This window comes from Musa acuminata, chromosome BXJ2-4, assembly GCF_036884655.1.
Source record: "Musa acuminata AAA Group cultivar baxijiao chromosome BXJ2-4, Cavendish_Baxijiao_AAA, whole genome shotgun sequence".
In the NCBI taxonomy this organism is placed as follows: Eukaryota; Viridiplantae; Streptophyta; class Magnoliopsida; order Zingiberales; family Musaceae; genus Musa; species Musa acuminata.
This window is the reverse complement of record NC_088341.1, coordinates 11,282,432-11,296,761: the sequence shown is the minus strand read 5'-3', so window position 1 is coordinate 11,296,761 and position 14,330 is coordinate 11,282,432. Positions and strand designations below refer to the sequence as shown.

Genomic DNA, 14,330 nt, shown 5'->3' with positions numbered 1-14,330 from the left:
TGCAGTCGCATTGGTATCATCAGCAAGTGGTGGGCTTAGAGACCAACATCTTTGCTCTCTGAGAGGCGTGTCCATCTTGCAGATACATCGAGAGCAGTCTTGATGGCATCGACGCTGGCGCCAAGAAGACCTTTCCCTGAAAAGCCTACAAAGTAGATGCCCTTCTCTCCATTAGGGAACGAGTGCTCCGGCTTGCCTTCCGCTGTGAGAACACCAGCCTCCTACAAGGCGAAACAAACATTCGCATGAGACAGCAACACCATTTTTTCTCTGGGGAAAAGGCTACATTTAGATGACTTGTTCCGTGACAGTACAGTTCTTGTGCTCTTTCAAGTACGTCCATGGGAAAGATGTCCTTGGCTTCTTAAAGCACGACCAAAAAGATGAATCGAGTCGGGGTGGGGGGAGGGAGTGGAAAGAGGAGATTGCCTTGAGCCAGAGTGGGGCATTGCTCTTGTACCCCGTTGCGAACACCACCGCGTGGAACGCCATCTCTCCCCCGTCCACGAACTTGGCTCCGTTGCTTGTTAGTGACTCCACCTCTGATACTATCTGCCATTGTCAGCGAGAAGAGCAGCGATGTGCTATTAGAAATCACAGATGCGGCTACAGAAACACTTTACAGCGCGCGCACCGCACACACAGCGAGAGCTGTCTATAATTGCTATGTCAAAAACCAAATGAAATGATGACGCATTCCGATCCAAGGAGTAAGCGAGCTTCATCAAACGATGAACCACATGAAACGATGTGTGGTGAGATCGATGGCGAGCATTCGTGACGCTCGAACGATCCACGGGGGGAAGAAGAAAACGATAAGAAGAACAAGGAATTCCAAGAAGCGTCGATGTGGGTTTTTGGTGCATTCAAGTACCTTGATACGTTCGTCTTTGATGCGCGATAGGGCTCCCACATCCAGAACGGGGGTTTTGCCGGTTGTGTTCTTGAGCTCCAGAGGGCCAACCTTTGGCCTCTTCAGACCATACTTCTCAGTGTCTCCGATCATCATCTTGGCCATGATTAACAGGAACCTATCCACCACTTTGGTTGGCAACCATCTGAGCAGCTTCATCGCCACGCCAAACGTGGAGGTCCCCAACATCTCCCTCGGCAAAATGTGCACCTGCTTTCACAAGAAACACGTCAAATGTTGTTGAATCTCGATTCATCAGATGAACATGCATCGGAGACCACCGAAACAATCGAAGCAGTCGAATACAAATCCATCGCTCGCGGTTGCTCAAGAAACAGAGGAAAAACAAACGTACCCCACTTCGCACTGACATGAAGGGCATTGCTCCGTGCTCGCACAGGTCCACACATATCTCCATCCCGGAATTCCCACACCCCACGACCAATACCCTCTTCCCCTCATATTCCACCCCGCTCTTGTACTCGCTCGAGTGCAACAGGCTCCCCTCGAACCCCTCCGCTCCCTTGATCTCCGGCACCACCGGCTCTGCATTCTCCCCCGTCGCCACCACCAGCCATGGCGAAAGGAACTCCACCACCTCCGGCTCCCTCGGCTCTGTCAAGGTCTCGCTCGAGACCGACGACGTCGACCGGCTCGACTCCGAGAGCGAGTCGCTGGATCGAGACGGTGACAGGGCTTGCATGGGGACGTCGGAGAGGTCGCGGCGGATCGCCGTCACTCGCCAGAGGGAGACGGCTGGATCGAACCGGGCGTCCATCACGGTGCAACCGAAGAGCGGGCGGAGGGAGAAGTGGTGGGCGTAGGCGTGCAAGTATCCGAGGAAGTGGTCTTTGGAGGGGTAGGACGGGAAGTAGGCGGGGAAGGGGAGATGCGGGAGCTGGCAGAAGGGCTTGGGGAGGTGGAGGGTGAGGCGGTCGTACATGCGGTGGCTCCACAGGTCGGCGATACCGTCGGACCGCTCGAGTATAACCGAGGGCACGCAGAGGCGGCGGAGGGAAGCGGCGACGGCGAGGCCGGAGGGTCCGGCGCCGACGATAACAGGACCATGCACTATGGAGATCCTTGGCGTGGGGCTGCTCGGTGGATCCGTTGCGGGCAGAGGCGGCGGTTGCGGGGGGAGTGTCTCGGCGCTCATGACGACTCGACTCAGCTCACTGTTGCTCGTCACTTTTCGCTGCACTGTTTGCAGTGGAGAAAAGCCTTACCTTCCTTTCTTCCTTCCAACGTTATGAAACCAAAAGAGAACAAAACCCAGCACACTTTGACCTCGATGTTTACCTCCGCCTCCGTCGCCCTCTAAATTTAAGAACACTAAGCGTTGGAATTAAACCTGTTAAGTGTCATAAAAGATTAATTCCATCGAAAAGAAAGGTTTATTGAAAAAAATAAGAGATTAAAAAAATAGATTAAATGTTTATGAAAAGATAAATCAAATTGGTTATTGATTCTTGAAAGAATTTTTAAAAAGAATAATTCATTTTAAATATAATTAATTTAATATATCTTTGGGGATTATATAAACCCCATATATTGGGTCATGAAACAGATAGAGTTTCTAAAATTGTAAAAAGTTTTCTTTAGAGAAATATAGAAGATTGAAGTTTGTCCTACTCCTCCTTTATTTGGTAACTCTATCCCTTCTTCCTATCAAGATCAATATTTGGTATCAGAACATAAGTTAAGTTATAACATCTTCCTCAAGTACCAACCAACTCCAGATCCCCATATTGACAAAAAAGAATTATGATATATGGTGCATCCAAATGAAGGTTCTTTTAGGCTCCCAAGATGTATGAGTGTTTGTAGAAGATGAATTTATTAAACCAAGTCTAGTAGAAGAAGGAGCAATGAATGAAGAAGGAAGAAAACAACTCAAAGAAAGAAGAAAGAAGAAAGAAGAAAAAAAAAAGGCTCTGTTTATGATTTACCAAGGGTTTGATGATACAATGTTTGAGATCATCGCTCCAGCAAATACTTCAAAGGAGGCTTGGGAAATAATTCAAAAAAGCATTATGTGATGTTGATAAGGTAAAGAAACTTCATCTACAAGTTTTATGAGCCGAGTTTGAAAAATTATAACAAGGTACTTCTGAAACTATTTCTGATTACTTCTTAAAAATCATTTCTATTGTTCATCAAATGATATGAAATAGTGAACAAATAAGTGATCAAAGAGTAATAGAAAAAAAAATAGAGATCTCTAGATCTAAAATTTGATTTTATTGTTGTTACGATTGAAGAATCTAAAGATTTAGAAAAAATATCTTTAGAAAAACTTATGGGTTCCTTTAAGTTCATCAACAAAGGATTATAAAAAGAAGAAGAGGACGTGGACAAAAAGGAAGAGGAGGCAAAAATCAAACCAATCAAGAATCTCCAAATAATGAAGATGATGGAGAAAAGTCTAATAAAAAAAGTCGAGATTATGGTCGAGGACGTGGCCGAGGCGGTGGGCGTGATAGAAACTCTAAAAGGTCTAAAATATAATATTATATTTGTAAAAATATGGATATTACTCTTATGAATATTATTGTAATCATAACAATCAAGGTGATAAGACAAATTTTGTTAAGGAAAAAAAGAATAAAAATCAAGTTTTACTAATGAGTTATGATAATTTGAAAGATGATCGGTCTATGACATGATATTTAGATACAGGAGCCCCAAATCACATGTGTGGCATCAAAAAGCTATTTTCAGAAATGATACAAGTTATTCCGGGAACATTACATTTGGTGATTTGTCTCAAAGACCAGTAAGAGGCAACGATAAAATTCTCTTTGAACTTAATAATGGCAAAGAATTATGCATTTCATATGTTTATTATGTTTTTGATATTAAAAATAATATTCTAAGCTCGGGACAATTACTTGAAAAGTGTTATGATATTGAAATGAAAGATATGGCTCTCTCAATTCGTGATAAGAATAAAACATTGATATCACATGTGAAAATGACAAAGAATAAAATGTTTCCTCTATATTTAAATATTTTTTATTAATCAAATTATTTTAAAATTGATATTAAGGATATTTCTACACTATGACATCTTAGATATGCTCACTTAAATTTCGAGACTTTGAAACTTCTAAAGAAGTATAATATAATGATAGGAATACCAAAAATTGATTGTCTATCAAAATTATGTGAAGTATGTGTCATGAGTAAGCAAGAAAGAAAGCCTTTCAAAGTTAGAAGAACAAAAAGAGCATGACATCTACTTGATCTGGTGCACTCAGATGTTTATGACCCTATCAATCCAATATCATTTGGAGGAAACATGTATTTTCTTATATTCACTAATGATCATAGTGGCGAAACTTGGGTTTACATATTAAAAGAAAAAAAAGAAGTTTTAAGCATATTCAAAGAATTTAAGGATTTGGTTAAAAGACAAAGTTATTGTAAGAATAAATGTTTAAGAACAGATAGGGGTGGTGAATATATATCAAATGAATTTAAAAGTTTTTATAGAAATAATAGAATTCTACATCAATTCACCATGCCATACACACCTCAAAAAAATGATGTATCAGAAAGAAAAAAATAAGACTATCCTTAATATGGTCCGATGCATGTTAAAGAAATAAAAAATTCTTAAAGAATTTTGGGGAGATGCTGTTGCTTGTGCAGTTTATTTGCTTAACAGGTTAACAACAAAGTGAATTAGTAATATTACATCAAAAGAAGCATGGAGCTTACAAAAACTAAGAGTTGAACATTTGAGAATTTTTGGAAGTATTATTGCATTTACCAAGATACTAGAAGAAAAGAGAACAAAATTAGAAGGTAAAAGTCAGAAGTGCATTTTGCTAGATTATCCAGAGAATTCCAATGGTTATAAACTCTACAATCCTATCATAAATAAAGTTGTGATGTTAAGAGATGTTGAGTTTGATGAACAACAGATTTGAAACTGGAAAACTGATAAGCAGCATAAGAAAGCTATAGCTTCAAAAGAAGATATAATATAAGCAAGCACCGAAGTGGCTTTGCCAGAATCACCACCTAGATCAGCTAGGTCACATGATTCAAGAAGTCCAATTATAAGAAGGACAAGATCGATTCAGGAGCTATATGATGTGACTCGAAGGATTGATATTAACAATGATAAACTTTTTTTATTTTGTCTTTTTGCATGATATGATCCATTAACCTTCGAAGAAGCTTATAGATATGAAAAATGATGACAAGCTATGAATGAAGAGATTCATGTCATTAACAAAAATAATACATGGGAGCTTACTACACTTTTAGAAGACCACCAAGCTATTGGTGTTAAGTGGATCTTCAAAACAAAAATAAATACAAAAGGAGAGGTGGAGAAATAAAAAGCCAGATTGGTTGCAAAGGGATACAAACAATAATATACGATTAACTATGAAGAAGTATTTGCACCAATTACTCAACTGAAGATAGTAAGATTATTTATCTCTCTAGCAGTTCAAATAAAATGAAAAATTTCACAAATAGATGTCAAATCAGTATTTCTTAATAAAATTCTTGAAGAAGAGGTATATATTCAACAACCCCCTGGTTTTATTATTCAAGAAGACTAAGTATAAAAGTTAAAGGGAGCTCTTTATGGGCTTAAACTATTAAATCTCATATTTTGATAATGAAATATATTAATAGTATTTATCTGATCTACGTTTTGAGCGATGCAGGAAGCTTCGATCAAGAAGAGACAATTAAGGCAGGAAGAATCAAGTTGGACCGGAGTGGAACATGTAAGAAGATTGAACGTCTAGCTGGAGGATCGGTCGACGTATTGGCAGAAGGCTTTAGGCCATGGGTTTGGGCATTGGGCCAAGAAGAGCGAAAATTACGCTAAGGAAATCTGAGTTGCGGAGGTCAACTGATCGATTGGGTAATAAGCCACAAGAGAGGACGAGGCGTCGATGAACCAATGACATGTGAGACAACATTTGATTTAGCTTTGTAATAATTATCTAGATCGAAGTAAGTTTTAGGCGTTATTGGGTTGGAATTGGGCCAACTTAATTAGGGGTCAATTGGACTCAAGTTTGGGCTATGTTGGGCCAAGTGAAAAGCCCAAATAACGACCCAACAAGTGAAACCATCGATCGCACAGTCTCCGAGACTATGTTAAGTGGTGGTACTGCCAAACTGGGCAGTGGTACCGCCCAGACTCAATCTCTAAGACTGTTAGGTGGTGTTACCGCTAGACTGGGCGATGATACCGCCCAGTGTTAGTGCTGCAGGCGATAGTACCGCCCAGTGTTAGTGCTGCAGGCGGTGGTATCGCCCAGCATAAGCGGTGATATCGCCAATACCCCGAAAATTGAGGAGACACTTTTAGGCTCCAAGTTTGAATCCACTTGAGGCCTATAAATATCCCTCTCATCCTTAGTTAACATACACAAGCACAAAGAACTTAAAAGTGGGAAAACACTGTAGCAATTACTTGAGAGATCCCCTCCTCTAGTTCTAAAAGTTTAGAATTATGTTTCTGGAGGAGTGAGTGCTTGTAAAAAGTTGTCTCCTAAACCTGTGAAAATGATAAGAGGGGTGTAAAAGGGTAGTTGATCTTCGCTTGTTGAAAGAAGATCGTTAGTGGATGCCAATAGTCTCGACGGAAAAAGAATCGGGAGTGGATGTAGGTCACGATGACTGAATCACTATAAAACTCGGTTTGTATTTACTTTTTGTAATTTACCTTTACTGTAAATCGCCTTACTTGTTTTACTTTCTCATTACACTCTTCCATACGTTTTTAAGTTAAACTCACATTTTCGATATGAGCTTTTATCGAACAAAAGATTTTTGAACCGATGTCGTTTTTATCCGCTGCACTAATTCACCCTCTTAGTGCCGACTCGATCCTAATACTTGAAATCGGAGCCACATTTTTCTCATTTAGTTTAACACTCAAGAGAAATAGCTATTTTCGATTTTCAAGAGGGTTACTCTATCATTCGTCCTCCTATGTTCAATGGGATGGACTACACATATTGAAAAACTCGAATGAGAGTGTTTTTGATTTTTTTAGATTTCAATATATGAAATATCATTGAAAATGGTTTTCAAAAGTCTTCTAATCCAATAGATGAATGGAATGATTTGGAGAAGAAAACTTTTTTTTTAAATGCTAGGGCTATGAATGCTCTATTTTGTGCCTTAGACAAAAGTGAATTTAATCTTGTTTCTATTTGCGAAACCGTTTTTGATATTTAGCACACTCTTGAAACCATACACGAAGGCACTAATAGAGTAAAAGATTCTAAGATAAATCTTTTGATGCGTGATTTTGAATTATTTTATATAAAACCAAGTGAAACTATTGGAGACATGTACACCCATTTTACGGATGTCGTCAATGGTTTAAAAGCACTTAGTAAAAGTTTTTCAAATCTTAAACTTGTTAATAAAGTTTTACAATCTCTTTCTAAAAATTGGGATTCAAAAGTAATGGTAATATAAGAATCAAATGACTTGAACCATTTTCCGATTGAAGAACTTATCGGGTTTTTGGTGACCTATGAAATGATTTGTATTGAATATGAGAACTACCTTCCAAAGAACAAGAAGGATTAGGCTTAAAAAAACTTAAAAAATTTTTAAAACAAGAATTAAAGAACAAAAATGAGGTAACCAAAACCCCTTAACGACTTGGGACAAATCAAGGTGGCTTGGGACGAATCAAGTTCATTCGAAGATGAAGAACAAACTAACAAAGGCGAGGTGGCAAACTACGCCTTAACAACTTTCGACGATGAGGTAACCAAAACCCCTTTGCTTTATTTTGAAATTACTTGATGCATTTTATGAGTTATTTTTAAATTAGGTTAGAAAAATTATATATAAATTGTTAAAAAAATTGGAATCATGCAAATCCTTCTAGTAATTTTGAAAATAATCATGAAAATTATTTGTTTTATGATAAAGGAACAAAATATTAGAATTAAATCTAATGCTTAAGATAAATCCTATATATATTTTTAAGAATAAATAATGTGTGTCTTGATGATTTAATGATGCATAGTGATTTGAAATCATGCTTAATGAGTTTATATTTTCAAAATTATGCATGATAATTTTTGTAATCTTTGTCGTAATGAATGTTCTTTTTTGGTGTTAAACGTTGATGCATGTTTTTATTTGGCATAAAAAACTTGGGCATACATTTATTTTTCATATGAATTGAAATAAGTAAAAAAGAAATACATTTTAAAAATTTCTCTATTTATATCTTATCATTTTTTTTTCAACAAGAAAATGATAAATCTATGTATGTCATTTTGAATATCATGAAAGTAATTTTGATGATTTAATGATTTGATTGAGTTTTATCCATATCATGATCGATCTTAAATTCTTAGAATCAAAACTTAATAGTTTCTTTATATGAATTAAAATCCCTCACTTTTTATTCTCGAATGATTTCTTGTATTTTATTAAAGAGAATATTTTGAATCATGTCTTTTGGTATTCATATGATCTTATCTTTCATGATATGATTTTTACTATGCAAGTATATCTCATCACCAAACTTTTCTTATTAACCTTTATGTGATGATTTGAAAATTGATGTAAAGGGAAATGAATAATTGCTAGTGTATTGTTATTCCCCTCTTTTTGCCAATGACAAAGGGGGAGAAAAAATTGCTAGTGTGCACATCTCAAAAAAGAACCTAAATTTGCTAGCTAGCACAATTTAAGAAGAAGCAAATCATGCTAGCGTGCACCTCGCAAAAAGAAGCAAACTTGTTAGCTTGCTCATCTCAAAAGAGAAGCAAGAGGTACTATCTTGCAAAGAGAAGCAATGTTTGCTAAGTTACACATTTCAAAAAGATGCAAAAATATGTTATCTTGTACATTTCAAAAATTACTAGCTCAAGATACAAAATTTGGAAACTTGCACATTGCAAAAAGGAAGAAAAACTTGCTAACTTGTACACTTCAAAAAAATGCAAAAACAAGCTATCTTACACTTCTCAAAAGAGAAGAAAGAAACTCACTAGGTTGAATATTCTAAAGTGACGAAAAATTTGCTAAATAGCTAAGCTTTTATATCTCTAAAATTTGATAGTTATACTTTTTCTTTTTGTTGATGACAAAGGAGAAGAAGATATGATGACACGAGAATCATACATAGTAGGATGTAATATATTTTGATATTTTGATACCATGATGATTTAAAATATTTATGATGATGTATGTAAAACTTATGATAATAATACATGCAATGCAATGATATACATACAATGTGTTGCAAATATTCACGATTAAATTTGCTTTTGACTTGAATTCAATTTGAATTCAAGGTTTTATCAATATGACATATTGATAGGGGGAGTTAAGGTTAACTCCGTCATCAATTGGTTGTCATCATCAAAAAGAGGAAGATTGTTGAATCTCAAATTTTGATGATGAAACTAATTGATAGTGTTTATCTAATCTGCGTTTTGAGTGACATAGGAAGCTTCGATCGGGGAGAGACAATTAAGCAGGAAGAAATCATGTTGGGCCGGAGTGGAATATGTCAGAAGATTGGACGTCGAGCCGGAGAATCGATCGACATATCGACAACAGGCTTTGGGCCATAGGTTCGAGTATCGGGCCAAGAAGAGAAAAAATTATGTTAAGGAAATCGGAGTTACGGAGGTCAACTGATCGATTGGGCAATAGGCCGCAAGAGAGGACGATACGCCGAAGAATCAGATGAGGCATCGATGAACCAATGACATACCGAACAATATTTGATTTAGCTTTGTAATAATTATCTAGATCAAAGTAAGTTTTAGGCATACTTGGATTGGGATTAATCCAACTCAATTATGGGCCAATTGGGCTCAAGTTTGGTCTGTGTTGGGCCAAGTGAAAGGCTCAAATAGTGACCCAACAGGTGAAACTATCGGTGGTATAATCTCCGAGACTGTGTGAGGCGGTGGTACCGCCCAGACTCAATCTCCGAAACTGTCAGACGGTGGTACCGTCTAGTAGTAGGGTGTCAGGCGGTGGTACCGCCCAGTGTTAGTGCTGTTGGCGGTGGTACCGCTAGTACCCCGAAAATAAGGGATGAGACACTTTAAGGCTCCAAGTTTGAATCCACTTGAGGCTTATAAAAACCCCTCTCATCCCTAGTTAACATACATAAGCACAAAGAACTTAAAAGTGAGAAAACGTTGTAGCAATCACTTGGGAGATCCCCTCCTCTAGTTCTAAAAGTTTAGAATTCTATTTAGGGAGGAGTGAGTGCTTGTAAAAGGTTGTCTCCTAAACTTGTGAAAATGAGAAGAGAGGTGTAAAAGGATAGTTGATTTTTGCCTGTTGAAAGAAGATCGTCAGTGTATGTCGGTGGCCTCGACGAAAGAGAAATCGGGAGTGGATGTAAGTCACGATGACTGAACCACTATAAAACTCAGTTTGTATTTACTTCTTGCAATTTACCTTTACTGCAAACTGCCTTACTTGCTTTACTTTCTTATTACATTCTTTCGTACGTTTTCAAGTTAAACTCACATTTTCGATACAAGTTTTTATGGAACGAAAGATTTTTGAACCGATGTCATTTTTATCTACTGCATTAATTCACCCCCCCTCTCTTAGTGCCGACTCGATCCTAACATAAACAAGCCTCACGAGCATGGAATTCTCAAATATATGCTTATTTTATTAAAAATAATTTTTCTAAATGTCCATATGAACATGCTCTCTATACAAAATCTAACTCTAATAGAGATATCTTGTTTGTATGCCTGTACGTAGATGATTTAATATTTACGGCCAATAGTAGCACCATGATTAAAGACTTTAAGCACTCTATGAAAAAAGAATTTGAGATGACCGACTTGAGCTTAATGACTTATTTTTTCTGTATTTAAGTTATACAAGATAATGGAAAAAAATTTATCTCATAAGAAAATTATGCAAATGAGATTTTAAAGAAGTTTTCTATGGAAGATTGTCACCCTACAGATACACTTGTTGAATATGGCACCAAGTTGACCAAGAAAGGTGAATGTAAATATATTAAGCCAACTTACTATAAAAGTCTAATTGGATGTTTAAGGTATTTCATATACACTCGACCTGATATACTATTTGTAGTTGGTTTAATAAGTAGATATATGGAAGTTTCTAAGACATCTCATTTAAATATCGCCGATATACTTAAAAACCTCCCAAATTTAAAATATTTCAACAACTTCGAAAGAAACTTGACATGTTAGATGAAACAAGTTTATGAGGGAAGAATGTTAGAATTAAACATATTTAAGTGTTATAAAGAGATTAATTTCATCAAAAGAAAGATTCATTACATTAAGACGGAGATTAAAAAAAAAATAGATTAAATGTCTATAGAAAGATAAGTCAAATTGATTATTGATTCTTGAAAAGATTTCGAATCATATTTTGAATAAAATTAATGTAATATATCTTTGGTAGCTATATAAACCTCATATGTTGGGCCATGAAACAAATAAAATTTTTAAAATTATAAAATTTTTTATTATGAGAAATATAGAAGATTGAAGTTTGTCCTACTCTTTATTTGTTTGATAACTCTATCCCTTCTTCTTATCGTAACCAACACTTAACAGCAGCACAATCGAGAGAAGGCAACCATCAGCTAGAGACACAACACAATAGGTCGCCCTTGGACTCTTCCATTTCCATCGAAGAAGAAGCCAAACCAGGATTTTGTAGGCTAGCCTTCACCGAAGAAACCCAGACTCGGTCTCTTCGTGATCTTTCCCCTTCTTTTTTTTTTCTCCACCCTCGGTTTTGGTCAGTACTCGGTAGAGGGGGAGGCTTCATCACCTACGACTGTTATACTTGCTTCTCTCCTCCCTCTCCTCTCTCGCTCTCCCTCTCTGTCTTTTGAGCAGCTACGACGAGTAACCCTAGAAGAGAAAACAAAAAGCATATGGGGGAGGATACTATTCTGCTTTTGGTGGTGGAGGCCCAGAGGGGGACCCTTGCAAGATGTAGGCAGCGAGGAGAAAGGACGATGCACGTTGTACATAACTGTTTATACATGACCACGGCAGTCAGAGACCATTGATGTATATACAGTCTGCAACTTTTAGACATCTCAGGCTTTTTTTGTGTTTTTTTTTTTCTTTTGGGCCCTCCTCCCTTAAGATGAAAGGTCCCCCATGCTGTCAAATCTGAGGACGGGATGTTCCACATCCATTTTGGTATGCGGAATACTACACATGCTGGCTCTGAGGATTGTGATGTCATGCATGATGAACATTGTTTTCTGTGTTCATCTTTGCATGGGAACTGCACCGGAGGCGTCTGGTCGTCCGGTGTGTTTCCACCATACCACACCATATCTTTCCAAGCTTCCGCCCTCGGATCATTCTTGCATCACTCATATTTCCATCATGATTAGCTACGAAAGTATCTAATGCAATCGACCAAGTCATACCTTTAGTAAATGGTGCAATTGATTGCTCACACCCCTTTCCGGCAATATCCATAGCATCAGAAAAATTGCTGTGGATGAGCTTGTGAGTACATTGATAATTGCATGTATTATGGCCATAGGGAAAGTGTTTTGGGTGATCATGCCTCACAACATGCAAGCAAGCATTAAATTAGAAATGCATATATCTCGTAATCTATCTATCTATCTTTTCTGGTAGCCATATGCACCTACCCCAACTTAAAAGAGTAATCTATCTTGTTTTCTAATTTGGCTAGCACAGCAGTATCACAGCTACCTTCAACTAAAAGAGTCATAGATCTATCATGAATCATTCTGATTGCCCTTCTCTACTTTAAACAGTCCACATTAACTTTATACTTTGCTGGATCTATCATACCTTTTTCATTTCTCCTCTTCTTTTTATAAGCTGATAGGAATCCATGAACCTTGTTTTCACCTTCTTGTTGAATAATTTATACAACATCGTGAAAAATTCTGCTTTGAGGAACTTCATGCTAATGATTTTACCTACTAGTAGAATCTTATTTTTGCACTACCAACAATTTGATTAAAATAGATGGGCAGAAAATTTGAAAAAAAAAAATAACATAGCATAACAAATAGTCATTTGTTGTAAGTTCTTTGCCACTCGGTACAGGTTCAAGTAACCTCTCCAACACACCTAGAATTTTCCTTCTATTACAATAATAGCTAGTAAATGCCTATCTGTATATCTCTGGATAAAGGCAGCAGCTTAAGCTTGTCAATCTTGGAGGGAAAAAATATATATAGTTGGTAAATACATATATGTCAAAAAAACATGGATCAAAAAGGTAATCTATTATCTTCTTCATATGTGACCAAAGAAGGAAAAGACAGCCATGCAAACTTATCAAAGAAATTAAAAGTTCCTCATTCTATCTACTCATTTATAATTTGTATGAAAAAAGAGGATAGCAAACCACCACAAACCTTGAGCCACTGTGAGATTACTGAACTAAATGATGCAGAATACAAAAGTCGTGCACATCAGATCACTAGTTAGGAGCACATATGAGCAGATGTTTCTATGCAGTGTTAGAATGTGACTCTAAGTGTGCAGCATGGTGACAATGGCATGGCCACAAGACCTCAAATTCTAATCTCAGGTCCTTTTTATTGTGGTAATTCAGTGCCACCATCACTAGAAGATAAAAGAAAAGCTGATGGAGGTGGAGAAGAAAATGAAGCTAACGCAGCAATACTTACAGCCCCAATGAAGGTAGAGTGTGATGAGCCATCAAACAGAATAAAAGCAGACTTCCCGCAGATAACCCTTACAAGTTGGTTTGCAGGGAAAACAATGATTGCTTCATTGGCAGTCTTCCCCAATCCATATTGTTGCCTCAAAGAAGTTATATTCTCGACAGGGCCTTGGAACAAGTAAAACACATCATCCACAACAGCAAATAATCTGCAGACAGGGAAGAACAATGATCAACTAATGTTGTTGGTGACACCAAACAACACAAACAATATAAAGTCTAGCTCAGGCAAGGTTGTCAAAGATCTTGTTCCTCAAGTGTCAATTAGAAGCAGAAGAAATATTCCTTAACATCAGAGATTTAATATAGCTCAGGAAGTCAAAATATACAGAATACAGAGAATTCAATTTAACTGATGAATGAATGACTCTCATTTTTTCCCTTTAAAAAGAATTTTTTTTTCTGAAAAGGTCTTCATTCTAAAAAGCTAAGCAATAACTACATCTTTAGACAGAAGCTCCCTCAACTCCTGAGAGAGAGAGAGAGAGAGAGAGATAGAGAGAGAGAGAGAGACCTCATGGTCACCTTATTCACAGTAAATTTGCTTGTTTTGTCATTCAATGAAACAGTAACTCGAGACTCTCCCCAGACATGCTCGAGTCTCCAATGAACCTGATGTCTTCTGCCAACAAATTAAAGTCAGTGATGAATCTACCTATTTCAGGTACCTTCTGAACCACATTTGGAC

The 14,330-nt window shown here is 37.2% G+C and overlaps 1 protein-coding gene across 1 annotated transcript; it reads right to left on the bottom strand.

The window, feature by feature from the left end:
• Window positions 1-2,069, bottom strand: LOC135608705 (indole-3-pyruvate monooxygenase YUCCA8-like). The gene is made up of 5 exons (XM_065101731.1): window positions 1,623-2,069; window positions 1,269-1,511; window positions 875-1,123; window positions 430-552; window positions 1-221 (listed from the first exon to the last, which is right to left on the bottom strand). The coding sequence occupies exons 1-5, from the start codon at window positions 2,067-2,069 to the stop codon at window positions 36-38; spliced, it is 1,248 nt and encodes a 415-aa protein (XP_064957803.1). The 3' UTR covers window positions 1-35.
• Window positions 2,070-14,330: the final 12,261 nt, after the last annotated feature.

Coding starts and splice junctions, on each gene's coding strand:
- LOC135608705 (XM_065101731.1), bottom strand. CDS start 2,069: ATGAGCGCCGAGACACTCCCCCCGCAACCGCCGCCTCTGCCCGCAACG. Junction 553..874: donor TCAAAGACGAACGTATCAAG/GTACTTGAATGC, acceptor TGACAATGGCAG/ATAGTATCAGAGGTGGAGTC. Junction 222..429: donor ATGCCCCACTCTGGCTCAAG/GCAATCTCCTCT, acceptor TTCGCCTTGTAG/GAGGCTGGTGTTCTCACAGC.